A 20,882-nucleotide genomic window follows, 5' to 3' on the forward strand; every position below is an offset into this window, starting at 1 on the left:
TATGATTAAAGAATAACTATTAATTATTTTAAATATGATTTCAAATTTTAAATTATTAATTTAATTTTTATTAATAATATATATAATTTATTTTTAATATTTTTTTAGATTCTAATTCAAGATTTTTATAAGTATTAATAATTGAGTTCAGCTATTAAATATTAATTTTGAATAGAATTTTAATAAAAAATATATAAATTAAAATTTAATCCATTTGATTAAGTAACCCATTCCAATACTTTGGCCCCATTATTGTTGAAATGATTAAGTCACCTTTAATTTCATTAACCCTTTACCTTTTGGGATTATTTTTTCTGTTATAATTATGGTACATAGTCAACAACAATAATTGGAATTTTTGGTCATACGGATGGACGGATAAGATTTGTATTTAACAAAGTCGAATTTCCGGAAAATACTGACGTGGCATTTCTTCGTTAGCAGCCTAACCGAACCGGAGGGGAAGCGTACCGTAGGAGAAGCCCAAACCTGTATTAAATAAAGAGTTGTCCGTCATCTCACTCCAATTACCGTCTTTTTTCCTGTTTATCTTCAAGGACAAACAGCTCAGCAAGTTCGGTCGGTCAGTTGATTTCTTCATCCATTTCTTTTAATTCAATCCGTAAATATTTCAGTTTTTTTTTGCCTTTTTGGTTTACTCTTCATTGTCTCGATTCATTGATTTTATTTCTTGATATCCGCTGAGGAAAGAAAATTAAACCTTTGAATTATCGTCCTTGATTTCATCGAAATCGAATATCAAGGTTCGTATGATGAGTTTTGGGTGTTTTTTTTTCCTGTTGAATTTGCGATGATCGGATTCTTTTTATCTTTTTATAGTAATATGAAGTTGAAAGTTTTGTTTTGTTTGTTTGATTTCATGGTTTTTGTCTAAGCTATTGTGTGAAAATTGGGCATTAGTTGACTTTTAGGGTACTGCTTGTTTTGCAGAGATATCAGCACAATGACGAAAAGCAGCTTCAAGATTGAGCATGACTTTGGTATGTTAGCGATGATCGTGTATTAGTATTACTTTTATTAGTGTAGCTATTGTTTGCTTATGCAATTTTGGTTGGTTTTGTTAATTTATGGCTTCTTAATATTCAGAAAAAAGGCGTGCTGAGGCTGCAAGAATTAGGGAAAAATACCCAGATAGAATCCCAGTAAGAATTAAGCCTCAACCTTATCTTTTTTCCATCTTTCTTGTTTTTATTTTATTTTTTTTTATTTTTGCTGATGTTAAGGAATAATATTGATTGTGTCATGGTGTATGTAGTGTTATATGCATTTTAACTTTGGGTGTAATTTTTGCTAGGTATCAGTTTAGCTTCCATTTTATCATATGATTGATTTTGTTATGAACTAAGCATGGAATTTGACAATAAAATAATTCAATGGGCTAAGTTACAGAGAGCTCTTATCTACGTACACTCTCTGATTAATTCTTTGGTTGTGCAATGCTCTTCTTAGGAGTGGATTATTACATTTTTTATGTTATAGATTTATATCGGTTTGTTTGCAGGGTAATGATGTCTATCACGTTGATGTCAGTTTTATTATGTTTAATGTATGTTCATGAGATGTGGCTTGAGGATTTTAAGCAATTGTTGAACATTGGTATTGACAAGACTAGCATTGCTGTCTAGACATGATTACATAAATAGAATGGATGTCGTGTAACTTTGGTTTCAGCAAAACCGCACCAGTTCCAAGCTGAAGAAAAAGGAAAATTTTTGCTCTTTTGGGCATGGCTAAACTAGAACAGCTAGTGATCAGGAAAAGGAATGAATAGTTGTGCTCTTTACCTTTCCCATTGTAAAGATTAAATCTTAGCCTCAAATCCCTCACCCCTCCCTGGGGAAAAATGAAAAAGAACCATTAAAAGAAGGAAGAAAGAGAGCATGAAACTCAAGTCCTTGAAAGTGTAGAGTGGTAAATATGTTTATCTTGGAATGAAATATCAACAGAAAAGGACTTTATGTGAAAGCCGTTTTAGGTTTATTGGAGACTGCTTGAATCTGCTTGTGCATGTTTGGCCTTTTGTCCATGCATAATGCAAAAGAGAACTTTATAACTTTGTGAACTGTGATACTCCAATTGTGCTTCTTTTGATATTTGCTTGTGCATTTTAGGTGATTGTGGAGAAGGCAGAGAGAAGTGATATTCCTAACATCGACAAGAAAAAGTAAGCAGCAGTTTCATGCAAAGTTTACATGCTATGGTGTTATTATTATTATTTTATTAAAAAACCTATTCCTTCTTGTTTCCATCATTACTACTACCATTTATTGGCACTTAGAAGCCACCAAGTGTTTGACTGCATTTGTGTCCTTTCATAGACAACTTTGCAATCTACTTTTAAGAGCGTCTAATGATACAGGGGTTGCTTATTATATTCAGCTCAATTGAACTAAATTTACAGGATACTTCTGTAATGACTTGATTAAATAATTTACAGATACCTAGTCCCAGCTGATTTGACAGTGGGTCAGTTTGTCTATGTAATCCGAAAGAGAATTAAACTGAGTGCTGAAAAGGCAATCTTCATATTTGTGGACAGTGTCCTCCCTCCAACGGGTATTCCACTTTGCAAATTTCTTTTCACTTTTTGAGTAGTGTTAAATTGCTAATTCGTCGCATTTTCTTTTTCAACTGTCTGACTAATTAGCTTGAATCATATTGCAGGAGCGATAATGTCCACCATCTATGATGAAAAGAAGGATGAAGATGGGTTTCTGTATGTTACATACAGTGGGGAAAATACATTTGGCTAGCAGATCATGCAGTGGCCTTGTTATTATGATTATCTCGCCCTTTCCATTAAATAATTAAATAATTGTGGCATAATGCCTAATTTGTGACCCTCTCTGTCGTTACGTGTATAGTTTCTCTGTATATAGCTTCTCAGCAGACTAACATGTCAGACCAATGAGAATTTAAAATTCATTGAAGTGTGTTATATTTCCTGCATTGGCCATTGTCGATTTGCAAGATGATCTGTTGAAATAACAGAAGTTGACAATTTGGAAGTGTTTCATCTCGAATCATGAGCATTTTTTTTATAATCCAATGTTCTACTTCTGCTTAAACATTTTATTAGTAGTCATTTTTTTCTGTACAAGCAATTAAGTTCATCCAAAGTCTGTGAAATCTTAACCGACAATCTTGCTCATCTCTGCATGCATGTGATCCTATGTCTTTTTTATAAAATTCAATCCAGCTTAGAGGGCCTGATGGCATGGTTCAGAGTTTAGTGATTCATCTTCTGATAGTTAACTTGGAGAATGGGTCTATTCCATTTTCTATTTCTTTTCATTCAGGAAGTCATTGATGAATTAATGATGAAAATAAAGTATCGGAACAGGAAATTTCAACGTATAGAGTGTACAAGTTTCAAACTAAGAACATATGGGGATCAATTCATTGACTTCAGTCGGATGCAAGTCAAAACGGACATGAGATGAAGGGGTTCCCACTTCAGTGCTAGCATCAGATAAAGTAAACAACGAATCGTCTGACACAAGACAGCTATATGTAGGTTCCAGGTGAGCTTTACAATGGGAAACACCAGATTAGAATCGTGAACGCAAAAAAATATGATCAGAATGAATAATATTAAAGCTAAAATTGCCGTGCAGACAACGGAGCCCGAGCTGACCCAGACTGCTTGACTTTTACGGGACATATCAATTGGAGCCGATTTGTCAACGCCACCTGGCCCGCATCCCCATCCCTCTCAGAGCTCGAGCCTGTCCCGCCGTCGCTCCCTCCCAAACCCAACAAACAGAAACATCCCCCATGAGACCGCCAACCTTCAACTCCAAAATGCATGATACAAACAAAACATCAAAAGCAAAATGCATGCTCCGGCATGAGAATGTTTATCTAGCCACGCCAAGTATTTATATTTACGAGAAAAAGAAAGTTTTAACTTTATTATTGTTGGAAATCATTACTAATTAAATAAAAAATAAAATATATTAATGTTTGGTTTTCTATTTTGAACATGAAATGTGAAGATTTGATCTGTGCATGTTGCATTGCTTTGGGAAGCTGGCCGTAGAGATGGCAGTAAGTCTTCTTGCTGTGACGGACGAAACAGAAAAAAATTTGAATGGCGTCGCCCGGACTCGAACCGGAGACCTTCAGTGTGTTAGACTGACGTGATAACCAACTACACCACGACACCACCGATGCCAATGGTCCTTTGAGCCTTCTACGTATACAATGATCAGGGAAGGACCGAAACAAATAGATGGAATGAGATTCGGCTGCCATGGAAGGGGTCCCAACTCCACGTGGCAATTGAACGAATCACATGGGTGCTTACCACGTGTCATGTATGGCCGGTATTGACGTTTAAGGGGACCCTTTTTGTGTTTCGCGCAACTCGAACAAAGAGGTGGTGGTCCATGTACCCTTGTCTCCTCTTTCTTCTCTGGACCCACACAAATTTTTTGTAGGCCCCAAATGTATTTCTCTGTTTCATTTTTTGGACCTGCCTAAAGTTACAAATGCTTCGAGCAATTAACACCCGATCGACCCAAACCCAATCCAATCCGTTGTTTTTTTTCCCTACTGGCTAATGTTGGAGGGCCATGTGCAATCACATCCTCCACAGGCTTACGTCATTCCATTTTGTTTGCAGTAAATCTGATCAACCATGGCATGGATTATGGGCGATGGATTGTCACTTGCTAAGTTTTTACATTCATTCATCTAGGTCATAACTCACTCTTTTGCCACAAAAAGATCTCACTTCGTTTAGATATCGGTCTTGAAAATTTAACAAAGATAAATTTGTGATTTCATAAATTCTACACTCCTTACTTGTTGCACTACGTCCTTTTCCAACCTTCTACACATATATCTGAATGTCATGAACAACTACTGCAATAGGAAAGACAAGTTTCATTTGTTTCAGTTGGTTTTCCAGAGGAAAGGAAAAACCTTGCCGTAGAGCATGATCAAAGGGGAAGCCTAGCTTCAACATGTCAACGTAGAGGCTTACAAGGCATTTTCGGCAGGAAAACTGGTCTGCTGATTGCCATGGCCTCAAAGGTCAAATCTTCGTTTTCTTATGGTAGGATAGCTAGCTTGGGGGCGGAGGAGGGGGGTGGACATTTCAGTCATTAACTGCATCATTCTCGAAGATCTTTGCTGTCGACTTAGATCTAAAAAGGCTTTCCCACTTTTGAGTTTTACCATTAGAATATTCAGTTTTTAAGTTTTTCAAGACCAAATGGTGGGCAAAGGCAATTAACAAGGAGGCACAATCCGTGCAAATGCAAGTAATGCAAACTCTTACATACAAAGGACAAGGGTTAATCGGAGTCCCTCGGAAGACGCAAATTTAGATTAGGCATGCATTAGCTTTTTCTTGAATTCATTTGTCGTATTTCTCATTTACCCTTCATTAAAGATATTTCAAAAGAATATCTCTCTTTTGGACACTCTTCACTCTTTCTCATTCTTCTCTTTTTCCATATATTTCCGAAGAAAGCTGTGTTTTTTAGCTTCTCTTTTCCCTGGTGGGGGAGGTCTGTGTCTTGGGACCCAATTGATTAAAATGTGAAAAGAGAAGGACATAAAGGGAGGCCACCCATATCTCATCTTCCTTTCTTACCTCTTCTCACCCATACATCTGCACGTTCTAAGAGAGCTTCTCTTCAATCTATTGGGATACCTACATTTAATGCTCTTACTACATATACCTCCATAAGCTATACTATCTCCCAACACTGCAAAGGAATTTTTCCTTTGCTTTCTTGAATCTTTTTTCCGACTCTTTGCAGTTACTTTAACTTAACATGTCAATCACATCTTGTTTTCTTCTTTTACTTCTATGCCTTTCTGTGCATGCAAGTAGTGCTCGTCGCCTTGGTGCAGTTGACAATAAGAGGCTTGAAAAGAAACTTCACTTCTCCATCAAGGTTGGTCCAATCAGATACTTTATCATTGTCATCATAAATCATCATCACTAGCTTTCTACTGCTTCTGCTTTTCCAATGTTGCAGTTTTGTTATATAGTGCTATTATTATTTAACATCCTTCGGGTCTTCTGCAGAAGAACACGTCAATTGTAGTACAAGTGAAATCTACCTCGTCAAAAGAACTCGGATCCATCAAAGAAGACAGCATCGAGGAGTCTCATGCAGATGATGACACTCAAAAGCTAGAAGCTGCTGCTGATGACAATCTTAAAGAAAATGAGAGAGAAAAAACTTCAGGTGCAGTTCGAGCAAACAAGTCTAATGTTTCAGTTTCATGGCGGGTGCCTCATAGGAAACATGGTGAAAAACATCCTGGTTTTAACCTGGATTACTCACCACCAAAGACACACCCTCCTTCTCACAACTGAGCTCAAGAATTGATCATCTTTTTGAATGTCCAGAGAGTTCCAGAAACCAAGGTAAATACCAGCATCATTGTAAAATATAGAGCCTCAAAACCTTAGGGCTCAAAAATGTTCATCTTTCCCCAGCATAGGCATAACAAGTTATATACTATGACTATATAACATAGGCTGATGGATCAAAAAATGAGTTACGAGGCCTTTTTTTCCCTCCTATTTTGATGTACATTGATCCTGGATCATATATATGTTTCTCAGTGAGAAATATATCTGCCTCATTCATCTTTTCTTTTGGTAACCAGCAAGCGTGTTAACCTGCAAACCCTGGAAGATCTCATGCCTTTCACAACGAGAGTTGCAAAGGCAGAAAATGGGTGTCGGCATAGGCGGCATATGCATGCAAAAAAAAACCAAGCATTCTGCCTATATTAACTTATGGTGTGAACAGCGCCCATTCTTTTGTTTAGGTAAATGAGACAATCAAAGACCAATTCAGGGCATGTTTTTCTTCCATTAATGAATGTACCAGTACTGGTTTTATTCTCTATGTCCCGTTAGTCCAAATAAGAAGGCGCGCGTGATAATATTAATGGTTGTCATGCCCAAGGTCCCTTGCATTATCTTCTGTCTGTGTGTTTCACCAAAAAACCACCCAGAGGAAACCAATGACCGGATCTCTCTTTCTTCCTGTATTTGGCTAAAGGACTTTCGCATTGATTAATGCGCAACGTACCCAGTTGTGCAGAGAAACTGCCGGTTAATGTCACTATCAAATGAGTTCTTAAATGATGTTTTTGAATATCAGGTTCATGAATCGTATTGATCCAAGAAAAAAAGTGGCAACGGAGGGTGATGATAGTGAGGAGGGAAGTGAATTAAAAGTGGGAGGAAATGGTAGTAAATGAGAGATAATCTTAGGACATTGACGGGTGAGCATAAATGTAAGGTCTAAGATGCGGGTGGTTGGATTCTTCTTTAATGAGGTCGGCTGGCTATCAGTATATCAGTTGTTCTTTAACAATCAGTTTCTACACTTTCCACAGTTTGAATCTTCAGTTGCACATGCTACCAACAGAAAAATTTGTTCAGAACACGGAAAGAGAGAAGGGGGGGGAGGGGGGGTGAGTGTTCTTAGCTAGGGAAGTGTTTCACCTAACTAGATATGGAATTAATTAAGTATAATCTTATAAGTAGAAACTATTGACTGGACTCTTTCTCCTGCATTTTTATATATGCCATGCCCATGTTAAATGCAACATTTCTGAATTAACTGAATTCTGAATTGTGTTTTTTATAAAAGAGAATGATGTAGATACACAAAAAATTCTCAATATCATAATTTAATAAAATCGTAATCATAATCTAACTCTTATAATCTATTCTATCGTCTATAAATAATCTCAACTTTATATTCTAAACTTTGTTTTTTATAAGAAAAATGATATTATATATATTAAAGATTTACGATAAATCATGTTATAATTCCATTGATTTAACTTATAATAACCTCTACTATTATTATAACTATTTTGCATAGAATATATTTTTAATTTGCATAATCTGATTCCAATTTAGTACTTGGTCCAAATTTACTTTAAGTTTAATCAGAACAGTATAAATTTATCCTTAAAAGAGGGCAGCCATGTGGAGAATATGTGTATCTATATGATAAAGTTGTGCACAAGGGACATAAGATGCATCACTTCCAAGAGTGTCTCTAGACCAAATAAACTACAGTTTTAATTAAAAAAAAAGCCCTTTAAAATCCCAATAAAGTAGTATATTATTATGAGAAAAATCATGGTCACTTTTTATATCTTAATATATAACTTTTTTTGGTTCAACGTATAACAAAACATCCCACATTCGATTAATTTGACATTTCCCAATGATATATATGCTTACCAACTAGTTCCCACCAGACAGCCACATATATATTATAACATTTTATTTATAATACTCAAACTTTATTTTAAGAAAAATTAAAAGGTCAAGATACACGGTCGAAGGAGAAAATAATTTAATCAAATAAAATGCATCAATTTGGACTGAGTTCCCATCTTAGGGGCGAAGTAGACTAACGAAAAGTGAAAACTAGCTGAATTCAACTCAATTAAATAATACCATTGAACCCTTAAAATATTAATCTTTCTTTGTATGTCTCTTGTTACTACGTATGGTTGACTCGGAATGTTTCCTGCTAGTTTCTTTAGATTAAATTAAATTAAGAGTTTATATTTGATGCGTTATCAATATATAATATCTGTACACTATTATTTAATTAAAGAGCATCATCTCATAAAGGTGTAAAATAAAAATTTTAAAATTCTCAAAAATATCGATGTGTTAGATTCAATGCACTATTATTGAATTAAATATTGCGAACTTGTTATTAAATAAATTTAAAATTGAGAATCTTAAAATATAAATACTCATAATTTTAAAAATATTTATTTTGAAAGATTTTTGAATTTTTATCTTTACATCTTTATGAGAAGAAACTCATGTGATTAAATGATAATATACAAAATCCATACACCGACAAAGTATCAAATATAAATATTTCAATTTTAAGATTTTTAAATTTATTTATTAATGAAATCATAGCAGCTAGTTCATGTATGGATAGTATATAAAATTTATATATTAACAACAATATCAAAATATAAAAATAATTATATACTTCATAGTCCAAAATAAATTTGCAGTTTGCTCTTACTTGGTCTCAGTGCATGGCCCAATCTCGTGTTCTTAACCTGGTAAACTTTTGCCGGATTGGTTGGGCCGGAGTCTGGTTCTGCCGGTCCATTGGATCTCTCGGTCTCAGATATCAACTTGTCCACCTGTGGAGCCACTTACCTCGAACTCGATCGTTTTCTCTGTAAATGCAATTCCCGTTTCTAAATCCTTTCCACTTTCCCGCCAATTTTTTTTCAAATCCCTGAAATCATAGATCGAACCCAATCGGTCCCATTCGTAGGCGAGAATTGGATTTTACGAGGGAGAGATGGATCTTAAGCAAGCTGGTTCATCTCTCGACTCTCTGATATCTTCGTTCAACACCCGAATCGCTGAGCTACAAGAACTCGTTATTGCACGGAACAGTGAGTCAACTCGAAATTCAGTTCGCCTTCCTTTTTTTTTGGTCCCGGCATCTATGTTACAATTTTTATTTAAGTTATTTTGTTTCAGTCGATTCAGAAACCGGCGTGTGAGCTTAACATTCTGCCTTTCTATTTCCAGTGTACCCGGCGAGTAGTGTGACTGATTTGTCGGCGATTGATGCGGCATTGAAGGGGATGGAGCTGCAAGTACAGGCGATCAAAGACCGGTTGCGTGAGGAAACCGAGGCCATTCCCAAAGCCAAAGTACTTTACTTCTAAATCTTCATTTCTTTCTCTCAATTAGCGGTTTGGTTTTTAAAAAATTAGGGTTCGAAAATAGGGGAATCTTTGTGTTTTGTTTAAGTTAATTTGAATATTACTGGAAAATTTTTGGTTGAGTTGAGTTCGTTGTCATGATTTCAGAAACTGATTGCTGCGTCGCTGCTGCAGCAGAAGAAATTGCAGAGTATGTCTGTTTATGTTCCCTCACATTTGCCTGAAAAAATGACAACATTGAATTTAGATGGTGATAGAGGGTAATTACATTTATATTTCTTTTCTAATTATATATTCAGGAAACTTTGTGGTTTTAACGTTTTTAGTTGCATTTTCCTGTACGTAGAAACATTGAATTTGAACTTTTCGTTTGTTTCAGTTTGTCACCAGAAGCCTCCAGACAGCAGCAACGACAGCAGCCTAATCTGGGTTCTTCAAAATTCCAGGAGGAGCCTGCTGCTTTACCAAAGGTTTCAATGGTACCATAGTAATAAAATTGATGGATTTTGAAGTTGGGATTTTTATTTATTTTTCCATTAATGGCAGGAGAAGAAGGGCCGTGGCTCTCCACCTTTATGGTACATAACTTCTGGTGAACTGGATTCTTTGGCATCGTAAGTATATCTTTCATTTTAAGAAATTTTTGATCCTACAACAAATTCCTTATAAAAATGGTTGCTGTACCGCAGATACATGAGAGGAAGGCTCACTCTCGAGAAGGTCAATGCAGCTATCAATGACATGGCAACGTATGCTGAGGCCAATGCTCAGCTTGTTGCAGCTCCTAAAAAGAAGGTTTATGTTCAAGCTTTTGTTGGTGTTTATTTATGAGGATATAGTCTTGCTGTCATAGCTAACATTTTACCTTTCTTCATGAAGCTCGCGGAAAATCTTTGGGAGAGAGCTTTGGTAAGTGAACCCTAGCCAGGTTATAACACTTGATGTTTCTGTGTTGTTCCACTGAATGATACGTTTTCTTTTAAGTTAGAGCACCATGACATCTCATCAAGAGATGCATCAGAGGTGCTGGTAAGAACTAATATTTTCCTTTACTATCTTCTATAACATTAGACACATTTTTTATCTTTCAAATGATTGGCATGCAGCACATTGATAGTTAACATGGTTATTAACTGCCGTTATTTGCTAGTGATAGTTTCAAGTTTGCGTTATGCAGGAACTGAGGGATATTGCAACGACAGAAGCTGTAAAGGGGAAGCACTTTGTCCTTGAAAGTGACATGAAAGGACCATCATTGAAGCTTGACAACACTGGAAAAGCCATTCTGACTGTGAGTTCCTTCTTTCCCTTCCTGTCTTTTGCTAGGTAATGAAAGTCCGTCCGTGGCATGCAAATTAATTATGATGAATGTTTTACAGTGTTATTTGATTAATAGGCATGGATTTATGGTATGTGAGCTAGGAGTGCTAAGTTCTTTATATTTTTTATAAGATATATGGGATGAATTTTCAAATAGAGCATCTGGTTTGTCTTATGGGAAAAGAATTCTACCTCCATCTATGATTGTTTGTGCAGCACAAGGATCATAGTTAATAAGGAAGTGAACTATTTTCATGTTTGTTTTGTACGTTTAGCTCTGTATAATGGTCATAGCACGACACTTCCATTTTTGTCATGTTATGCAAGTGATGTTTTATATAGAAACATGTTGAAAACGCTTGCAGACTGACATGTTTTTTGACAGGTCCTACGTCACCTTGGTCGCATCAGTGAGACTCGGATTGGACATAATCGCGTAATCATTCTTTTGAAGCCTCAATGAATTGGCTCAATTCTATGAACGCTGAATATATCTTGTGCTACTCCCTTGTCTCGGACTTGCACTGATGTTGAAATGTGAAGATGATTCAATATAATCTATCCAGACTCCATGGTGAGCAATGGTAAAACTTACTGGGACCTTCTCTAGTAATATGGTTAAAAAACCAAAGAACTCTGTACATCACACTTTAAGATGTTTTCACCTGTATTTAATATAGAATTTAGGTTTACATAATTGGGCATTGAGTTTGTAGTACGGGGAATGCTGCTTTTGTTTAGGCAGCATTTTCATCTTCTTAAATCAAGCTCAATCATTCTGAATCTGACTTGCAATGTCATAGCTGGTTAATTATCAACTTTCTCTTCTGCACTTTATCGTCAAAATTGATGGCTGTGCCGAAGAAAGAGTGAAAAATGACAGTAAAGAACTTGCCAAGCTGTTATCACATGTGCATGCGGATGCTTCAACTTGTCTGCTTGAAATGATAACGCCCATGTCCTGACCAAGCAGAAAGAATCTAGGAATTTTCATTAATTTCTGTCTTTTTGGAGATAATTTTTCTCTAATTTTTACAGAAAGAAGTAGGAAGAGCCAAGTTAATGAAGGAAATTTTACAAAAAGGAGCACAGCCCTGAATGAATTCTTCAGATCATGGATTACAGATTTTACAGTAATTTTGTAAGGAATAGTCAAAGATATTGATGATAAAACAAGGTCCTAGTTAGAATTTTTATGCCAGATTTTATTGGAGATTTCTTTTGGGGTGAATAATTTATTAAAGATTGTGTAAAATTTTTCAATTTTACGGCGGAAAATAAGCTTCTATCTACTTGTAGTTGATGACACCTCAAACAAATTCATCATTATAATTATTTGTACTTCTTTTTTCTATAAATATTATGGAACCCGTGATCGTTAGGAGATTAAGGACGTATGCAGACAGAGTGGCTTTCTTTTTCTAGGAAAAGGTTTTGGTCAAATTTCAGAGATTTGTTGGGCATATTTCTTGACAAATTGCGCAAAGGAGAGGAGGGAGGTGCGATCTTAGACAACTCGAATGGTATGAGAAGCACAAGGCAAAAAGAGGGTTTTCATCAATTTGTTGGGATCCTGAATCAGTAACAGTCATTTGAAGGTTTTATCTTTCAGAAATGACAGATGTAGACAGGTTAGCCAAGTAAAGAAGAAGCCAATAATGACTTTGAGGATGAAGACAAAGAAAGCAAAGTCTCAAAACAAATAGGGTTTTAGTAGTATTTTTTTTATGGGGTGGTAGAAGACATAATAATGAAATCCAGCGGTGATCCCAAGTGTGAAACATGGCTTATTCTCCCAAGAGGCACCGCCAGCCATTGCAGCGTTTTTGATCTTAAATCAAATCTGCTCACATGGGGTCTCCTTGTGTCATTTTTTCTTTAATTCCAAAATAAATCAAAATTTCCATCTATATAAACCCTAAACTAGCTAGCAATATTCACCACACCAAAAAACACATACCTTCCTCTTGCAGTGACATACTCTAAAGAGTACTGTGAGAGTTTGAAAAATGGCTCCCAAGGCTGTTGCAACCACAGCTCTTCTTCTCTCTCTCAACCTTCTCTTTTTCAGTCTGGTCGCTTCAACTTCGGTCCCTTGCCCACCAGAGCCCAAGACTCCTAAACACCCACCAAAGACTAACCCTCCATCCACGAGGCCACCAGCCGCAGCCTCTTGCCCAAGGGATACCCTCAAGTTAGGTGTATGTGCCAACGTACTGAATGACTTGATTCACCTCGTCGTTGGTACCCCACCAAAGACCCCTTGCTGCCCTCTCATCCAGGGTCTCGCTGATCTTGAAGCCGCTGTTTGCCTTTGCACTGCCATCAAGGCCAACATTTTGGGAATCAACCTCAATGTCCCAGTCTCCTTGAGCTTGCTCTTGAACTACTGCGGTAAAAATGTCCCTAAAGGCTTCCAATGCGCCTGACTCTGCTTTTGATCTTCATTTCATGATTCTTTCTTTGTTGTTTAAAGCTTTCATTTCGTTTGTTTGTGTCATTCATCAGTTTGATATTGTGGTGATCAACTCGATCCGTATGCTCTTTTTCTAGAAGAAATAAACTTTTATTTATTGGATTTAATGTGCATGGTTGATTCCTATAGTGATCTTACTCTTTAACTGAAACAAAGTTCAATCTTTGTTTCAACAGAACAAGATTACTTTCAACCCTCAAAGATCAACAAAAGCATGCCATAATTTCGTAGTAGGACCCATGCATGATAGGACAGGGTACGAGACTTTTAGCTCAACTATTATGAAAACAATATCTGGAGAAAAAATTTAGAGATCCGACGATGAAAGTTCACGTGGGTAATCTCGAACGAGACAAATTTTCAATTAGGAAAAAACCTAAGATGATGTTTGGCATTAGGGAGATGGGAGAATATATTTTATAATGTGTTTAATTAAATTATATTATAATTTTTGTTTTATAATAAATCACTATAATATAAAATTATAATCTAAAAACTATGATTGTAGTTTAAAAATAATATAATTACATTACATTGCACTCTGTAATATTTTTAAAGATAATTTTAACTTTCAACTTTATTACTTTATTAAAAATATTTTATACTATTATAATTAAAATAAAAATTTTAAAATAAAATATATAATATAAAAATAAAAAATATAATATAATATAAAAAATTAAAATTTATATAATATAGATAAAATAAATTAAAATAAAATATATAATATAAAAAATATATTAAAAATAAAAATAATATATATAATATTATAATAATAAATAAAAATAAAATATATGACATTAAAAATATATTTAAAAAATTGTATTATATAATAATTAATAATAAAAAATATAAATATATTAAACTTGTATTTTAATAATTATAAGTAATTTTGAAAATTAACATTACATTCTTAGCAAAGTATTTGTAAATCAAACGCTGTAATATTATTTTTTTTACATTTTAATCATTATTTTACTTGCATACCAAACACTGTAATGTTATTTTTCTTACAATCACATTACTTGCAATCACATTATCTGTAATCACATTACATTGTAAAGTACCAAACGTCATTTAAAACCAAAACGAATAATGCGTGGTAAAAGACAAGAAACGTAGTTAAGAGTTCTGGGCGGTGATCTATGACTTTAATCATCCAAAATCCCGGTTACAAACCCATAATGCACGCTTACTGATTTCTTAAGTAATTAAACGGTGTGCAAGATATGCAGAGACTACTTGTAAAGGAACTGGTTCCCTGTAAACTCTGCATAGGGCAAAATGTCACATGGCATGGAGAAAAATCTGTCTTCTCTATTATTCTTCTTCAATTTTTTTTTCGTTTTCACTCCAATTTGTACTTTTTACAGTAAGTGAGACAGAACTGCAGAACCAGGAGGTCATGTGAACTTGAATGGTGGCTGTATATATTCGTTTATCGTTAAATATAATAATTTTCTAATCAAATTATTAGTACATTCATTCCAAAAAATAAAAAAGAAAGTACATTCATTTAAAGATAAACAGTAAATTTAATTTATGTGTGTTGGAACTCTAATCATAGAACTTGCAGGTTGAAATAAAATACCAGTTTGATTCTGCCAGCTATCAGAATCCCTTTCAGCACAATCCCAATTTCAAGTAACATTTTGTTTTGTAAGTGTGTGTACCATTAACAATTTGAGCATAATTTTGGTTGTGTCTGGTTAGGTTTTTCCAGTGAAAAGAGAAAACAAGAGGGTTAAAATCTAAGCATAGAATGCTGTTTAACTAGCTAAGCATTTAACTCTAAACAGAACCCAAAACCAAGAATCCTGAAAATAAGGCAAGGACAATTTCAACCATAGTTTTCATTGCAGTCACATGGTGCTGTCAAAAGAAACAGAGACAAGAAAGGAGAGGAAGAAATTCTATGCACACACAAATCCTTCCGGAACCTTTTTGCCACACGCATTTATCAGCAAAGTGACTGCAACAGGTATTTTGACCTTGATGACTCCAAGCAGATTGGCCTTAATCGCAGTACATAAACACAAGGCAGCCTCGAGATCAGCTAGACCTGCAATCAGTGTACAACACTCCTTACTAGGTGGAGTCCCAACGACCTCGTGAATCAATCCCAACCAGGACCCGCAGACCCCAAACTTAAGCGTATCTTTGGGACATTTGGCAGGATTCTTTGGGACAGAGGGAGGCGAAGGTAGAGATTTTGGTGGAGGTGGGCATGGGACGACCTTATGAGATGAAACGCAAGTGAAAAATAAGATGTTAAGAAAAATGAGAAGAGTTGCTGCCTTCTTACAACCCTTCGATGCCATTCTTGTTCACAGGCAATGAAAAACAAGGCTGGCATGCACAAGAATTAAATTTGTAGAGAAGATTTTGTTGGATCAACTTTGCGATGCTCCAATATGAAGGGATGGTGTCGAAAGCTGGAAGCTAGATTTTTTTTTTGTGGATTTGTGATTGGTATTGTTCAAACCCCACATAATATTTGTCCTTGGCTTCACCCTGGCTTGTGGCCCTAATTCGTAGAAGTAAATCTAGTAGCACATGGCATTGTTCTACCATTGGTAGAAACAACCGAGACTTACCAGGTCTGGTTGATTTTGATGAATAAAAATCTTCTTAATTTTACATCACTTGTCTAGTAAATTTTTTATATTAACATCATTCTTATTATTAATTTGTTTGTTTCTGTTATTAAAATTTAAGGTTTAGATTCAAGATTTAGAACTTAAGAGATTAAAATTTTTATTTAATAACGTAAGATTGAACATATAATATAAAATTATAAAAAAACATTAAATAATACAGAGAATCTAAAACTAAGAGTAATATATTTAGATCGGGGAGAAAAGTACACTGTAAAATTAAATTTATAGGTATGATTATGATGTCCAAAAATCAAATTCCTAGCAAGGGCTAGACGATGGATAGATAATTGCTAGGTTCTGGTTCTGATGTGTCTGAAATCTTTCTATGCCTCGTGAGTTCATCATATATTTTCATGAGAAAACTTGCAGCCGCAAAGAGAGCGAAGAAAGTCATGAAGCTCGACGAGAGTGCGAGGATTATGACCTCTGAAGGAGATTGGTTTGGTTCAGCGGTGGGATGTCTTACGATCTCCTTGATTATGACGCGAAGACATGCACAAGTCAGAATCGTGAAGAAATATGACACGAGTTTATTGCACATGGAACAATCGCTTCTATCTTCTCCTTTTTCTGTCATCTTTGTTATGCAGATTGAGCTAGGAACTTGACCTCTCTTGCGCAGCTATGGCGACGAAAACTGGGGGGTTTGATTTTATTGGCCTCGATTGCTTTGACTATAGGGTAAATCGTGAAAGAAAACCTGGAATCCTGTTCCATGCAAGAGTAGGAAATACTAAAACAGGCCGCAAGGCTGGTGGGAGGGAACGTTACTGCAAAAGTTCCTTGGGTTTTAAGAACAAAAGCCTGGGAATTAGTTAAGAGTTTTTTTTTCTCTTTGAAAGTTTATTTATTAGAGTTATTATATAACACTATTACTTAGTTAAACTATAGTATTATATTATAATATTGTTGTTAATTGAAATTAAATTTTTATATGTATAACTAAAAAAAAGTCTAAATAAAACTTTCAAGTTTAATTACGTTTTTATTTTCTTTGATTTGGATGTCAAGTGATTTGTTATATATATATATACACACATAATTTAAATTTCTCAATATACAATTCGTACTTCTCAATATATAATTTAAAATTTTCTATAATTTATACAATTTTATATTATAAAAGATTGACACAAAATGGGAAAATTTAATCCCAAAAGTTTCAGGTTCATGCAGGTGGGAAGGTTAGTGGGCCTTCCCAACAGGCACCTAAGTTTAGAGGTAGCCCAAAAGGTTCTTGGATTCTTAAAAGTTTGGGCTTTGAGACCATATAGTAACTGGCCTTGCTGCCCATAAGCCGTCAACTGTCACGACGTTCCAAGAAACAACTTACCACAAACACCGCCTCACATCAGTTTCTTTTTTTTTATTGGGAGTGGGTCCAGAAGAAATTTGAAGCTCAAGCAAAAATAATATAATGAAATTGGGTTGAACCTTGGAGAAGGGGTAAGCCTGATGTGAACCTTATCTATAAATGATCAGGGAACAAGGCCTTGGAACGGCACAATGAAAACCCATTTTCACTTGCATGAACTCCTGAAGTTTTTCCTGAATTTGTTCGATCTTTGATCCTTTAAAAGTTCAAGTTGAAACAAAGTTCATCATCAACCAAAATGAGTATGATGAAGACTGGTGCCACGTTTCTGTTGGGGACGATGTGCGGGGTCATTTTAACTCGAGGATTCCAACGTTGCCAACATCATGAACAAATCCGAGGAGGCAACTGGCGTTGTCCTCGGACTCGTGGAGCAAAGGAAAAGAAACCCAGTACTGATGCGAATCCAGGACCGGAAGCAGAGCAGCAAATTGCAGCAACGCTTGGCAGCTTGTGAATGAAGAAAGTGATTTAGGTCTAGTTATCATTCTGTTCTGTTCGTATCTTATGTCAGAACAGAGTTATGTAGCTTTCTAGTTTATGTGTGTTTAACTGTTGCAGTTCTGCTTAATCTCTTCCGACTCCTCCTTACCGCTCTCTCCCTGCCATTAAATATTAAAGGGGTTTCATATGATGTACCTTCTTCAGTTCTTTTCTCCATGCTTTATCTTCTTCATCTGAAATTCCCATGCTATATAAGGCATTTCTTTGAGCAATTTGTTCATGGTTTGAGTTTCTAAATCTTTTTTGGTATGTGTGAAGGGCATGCAGCACGATTCAGAGATTATGAGTAGTAGTTTATTGTCTTTGTAGGGATTGATAAGTTGTTTGCTCTACTTACAAAAGGTGTAAAAAATGAAACTTAATTTTAAAGAGAAAAATCTTTCACATTAAGACTATATTTGGTTAAATATTTCTTTGTTTTTTTATAAAAAAAAAAAAAGTCAAAAGAAAAAACTAAAAATATCAATTAAACAAAATTGAAGGAAACCATAAATATAATTCAATAATGATAATACTAATCATTGATTAAACATGTATGATGCTTGCAAAGCCAACATAATGTAGATTATTCAATTATTAATCCTTGCTAATGGCTATGTTAAGGGCATGATCTTCTTTTTTTTCTCTTGCCCTCCCTCTTCTTTTTTCCCTTGAATTTCTTGTTGCTTTGAGATTCTGACGAACTTACTTGCTTCCCACGATCAAATTACTCAAGATTCAAATCAAGTAAATTAACCTATTGGCTATTGACCAAGCCAGAGCAGTGTATTGTCCTCAGGCTGAATGCGAACTTTATATTGATCAATCCTGTTAATCCAATTGTCCTAGAGTTGGTTAGAACATGGTGACATTATAATTTTTTTTTTTAATTGAGAGAAAGGAGATTCGATGGCTCAAATACTGATGATATTATAAAATTTATAATTAAAAAAAATTATGTTAATAGAATTTGACGAAAAAAAAAAAAAACCCCTTATTGATTGGAATCACAGTTAATTTACGAACATTTGCTTAAGAAGATGAGATTGGCTACTGAGTGGTTGACCCTTGGGAAAGAAGGTTTCGTGTAGCATGATAGGAGTAAATTGAAAAGAAAAAAGGGGAAAACTTGGACCTTACGACAATTTGGTGAATAAATTGCCCATCCTTGCTGAGCCAAGCCACAACAGTAAATAAGCTACCAGTATATTTCTACGTTTATTTCCTCTCTGCGTTGTTTCTTCTTCCTTTGGATCCAATCGAAAGAGATGGGTATAATAAGGACCGCCTTCTCTGTCATGGCGGGGACGCTTTTTGGTGTCTACCTTGCTCAGAATTATAATGTTCCTAACATCGGAAAGCTCGCAAATACCGGCTTTGTTATAGCCAAGCACGTTGAAGAAAACTACCGCAAACCCAGAGCTAGCACCAGGATAGATGACGACGACGGCGGCGTTTCTAAATAAGAACATGTTATAAGACCAATAGGTAGGGAAAGGGGAACTGTAATTCTTGTTTGAAGATTTCTGGGTTTATTGATTCTTTGTCGAATGTAATTTTTACCCTTCACTGGGTTATTGGAGTAGAACAGTTAGATTGTCTTTTTCTGTTATCTGAGGCTTCATCTTTTGTTGTTACTTAACATTTCAATTTTACAGCTTTGATCTTTGGATACCAGTTCAGGCCAAGAGGCCGACAAAAGTAGTGATGCAGATCGCAATCCTGCTTAGCCCCACCATTTTAGATTAAACAATTTGAAAGTATCTGGAACTAAGCCATGGCAACCAAATTATATACATCATTAAAAATTATTTTTTGGATAAATTAAGGTTTTCGCTTGTGTCTTAAGAAATCGGAATCTGGGGGCGTAAATGATAAAAACCCAACTTTTTAATAGCTAAGCCTTCATCGTTGCAGTGATTAAAATGGCACAATCTTATATCGTAGCGGTCATCGGAGCTGGCACTGCAGGGCTGATGACGGCCAGGGAGCTTTAAAGAAAACGCCACCGGGTCACGGTCTTTGAAAAAAGAAATAATGTTGGTGGCGTATGGCTCTATAATCCACGAGTGGAGACCGACCCTTTGGGCATTGACCCGAATCGGGAAATAGTTCAAACTAGCCTTTACAGATCCCTTCGAGTTAACTTCCCTAGGCACATGATGGGCTTCCTGGACTATCCATTAATGAAGAAAGAAGGAGGGGATCCGAGACATTTTCCGGGTCATGAAGAGGTGCTCAGGTTCCTTGAGGATTTTGCCCGGGACTTTGGGTTGGTGGAGTCGAATCGATTCGGGCATGAAGTGCTTCGAGTTGAGTGAGTTGATGAGGCGAGTCACGAGTGGGTTGTTGAGTCCAGGACTCGAGGGACGGAGTCGAGATGGGAATCTAGAGAGGAGGTGTTTGAGGCTGTGGTTGTTTGCAATGGTAAACACACGGAGCCAAAAATTGCAGAATTTTCAGGTACTTGAATTGATGCTACAATCTCAACTTTCCATCGCTATGGCTGCTTGGAAGTTTCCAAATCCATTAGTATTCTTTCCCAAAGTGGCAGCTTTGTTGTTTATATATGATTCTATCTTACCTGATCTCTACATCTCATTGATAGTAAAAATCCCATCTTTTTTCTTCCTCCCAAAGAATTAACACCCACTTTCATTCCAATGTAATGTTTTCTTCATATAACTCCATTACCAGGTTATATTTTCTCTGTTTTGTCATGTTTTAGGCAGGGATGCTTGGCCAGGATTTCAAATGCATAGCCATAACTATCGGACTCCTGAACAGTTTGAAAACAAGGTATTGGACGATGCACAATCAAAATTCAGTATTG

The 20,882-nt window shown here is 35.7% G+C and overlaps 5 protein-coding genes, 1 non-coding gene and 2 pseudogenes across 8 annotated transcripts in view; 6 read left to right on the forward strand and 2 right to left on the reverse strand.

Moving 5' to 3' along the window:
• Window positions 1–434: 434 nt before the first annotated feature.
• ATG8G (Ubiquitin-like superfamily protein) lies at window positions 435–3,034 on the forward strand. Its single transcript, XM_021425419.2, has 6 exons — window positions 435–583; window positions 952–1,001; window positions 1,108–1,163; window positions 2,133–2,185; window positions 2,459–2,577; window positions 2,686–3,034. The coding sequence occupies exons 2-6, from the start codon at window positions 965–967 to the stop codon at window positions 2,772–2,774; spliced, it is 354 nt and encodes a 117-aa protein (XP_021281094.1). The 5' UTR covers window positions 435–583; window positions 952–964; the 3' UTR covers window positions 2,775–3,034.
• Window positions 3,035–4,115: 1,081 nt separating this feature from the next.
• Window positions 4,116–4,189, reverse strand: TRNAV-AAC (transfer RNA valine (anticodon AAC)). Its single transcript has one exon. It is a non-coding gene; the product is annotated as a tRNA-Val (tRNA).
• Window positions 4,190–5,757: 1,568 nt separating this feature from the next.
• Window positions 5,758–6,682, forward strand: LOC110414393 (uncharacterized). The gene is made up of 2 exons (XM_021425553.1): window positions 5,758–5,933; window positions 6,068–6,682. The coding sequence occupies exons 1-2, from the start codon at window positions 5,811–5,813 to the stop codon at window positions 6,359–6,361; spliced, it is 417 nt and encodes a 138-aa protein (XP_021281228.1). The 5' UTR covers window positions 5,758–5,810; the 3' UTR covers window positions 6,362–6,682.
• A 2,551-nt stretch (window positions 6,683–9,233) lies between these two features.
• LOC110414133 (spindle/kinetochore-associated-like protein) lies at window positions 9,234–11,838 on the forward strand. 2 transcript variants are annotated; one of them, XM_021425198.1, is made up of 9 exons: window positions 9,234–9,459; window positions 9,599–9,723; window positions 9,883–9,995; window positions 10,115–10,205; window positions 10,282–10,349; window positions 10,425–10,530; window positions 10,615–10,644; window positions 10,913–11,026; window positions 11,441–11,838. In XM_021425198.1, the coding sequence occupies exons 1-9, from the start codon at window positions 9,363–9,365 to the stop codon at window positions 11,516–11,518; spliced, it is 822 nt and encodes a 273-aa protein (XP_021280873.1). In that variant the 5' UTR covers window positions 9,234–9,362; the 3' UTR covers window positions 11,519–11,838. The 2 variants fall into 2 exon arrangements, with proteins under 2 accessions (XP_021280873.1, XP_021280875.1); XM_021425200.1 differs by having other exon boundaries at window positions 9,910–9,995.
• A 963-nt stretch (window positions 11,839–12,801) lies between these two features.
• On the forward strand, window positions 12,802–13,638 carry LOC110413600 (14 kDa proline-rich protein DC2.15 pseudogene; annotated as a pseudogene).
• Window positions 13,639–15,355: 1,717 nt separating this feature from the next.
• On the reverse strand, window positions 15,356–16,043 carry LOC110413970 (putative lipid-binding protein At4g00165). The gene has a single exon (XM_021425011.2). It carries the CDS (start codon window positions 15,850–15,852, stop codon window positions 15,445–15,447), a length of 408 nt encoding a protein of 135 aa, XP_021280686.1. The 5' UTR covers window positions 15,853–16,043; the 3' UTR covers window positions 15,356–15,444.
• Window positions 16,044–19,146: 3,103 nt separating this feature from the next.
• Window positions 19,147–19,699, forward strand: LOC110414327 (uncharacterized). The gene has a single exon (XM_021425452.1). The coding sequence runs from the start codon at window positions 19,318–19,320 to the stop codon at window positions 19,513–19,515; it is 198 nt and encodes a 65-aa protein (XP_021281127.1). The 5' UTR covers window positions 19,147–19,317; the 3' UTR covers window positions 19,516–19,699.
• A 263-nt stretch (window positions 19,700–19,962) lies between these two features.
• Window positions 19,963–20,882, forward strand: part of LOC110413162 (flavin-containing monooxygenase FMO GS-OX-like 3) — a 2,392-nt pseudogene continuing 1,472 nt past the window's right edge. The window contains exons 1-2 of the transcript XR_016351044.1: window positions 19,963–20,512; window positions 20,778–20,847. The product of XR_016351044.1 is annotated as a flavin-containing monooxygenase FMO GS-OX-like 3 (transcript). The remainder of the gene's footprint in view (window positions 20,513–20,777; window positions 20,848–20,882) is intronic.

The sequence above is a fragment of the Theobroma umbraticum genome, unplaced genomic scaffold, assembly GCF_002168275.2.
Source record: "Theobroma umbraticum cultivar Fairchild unplaced genomic scaffold, ASM216827v3 scaffold_4.1, whole genome shotgun sequence".
NCBI classification, from domain to species: domain Eukaryota; kingdom Viridiplantae; phylum Streptophyta; class Magnoliopsida; order Malvales; family Malvaceae; genus Theobroma; species Theobroma umbraticum.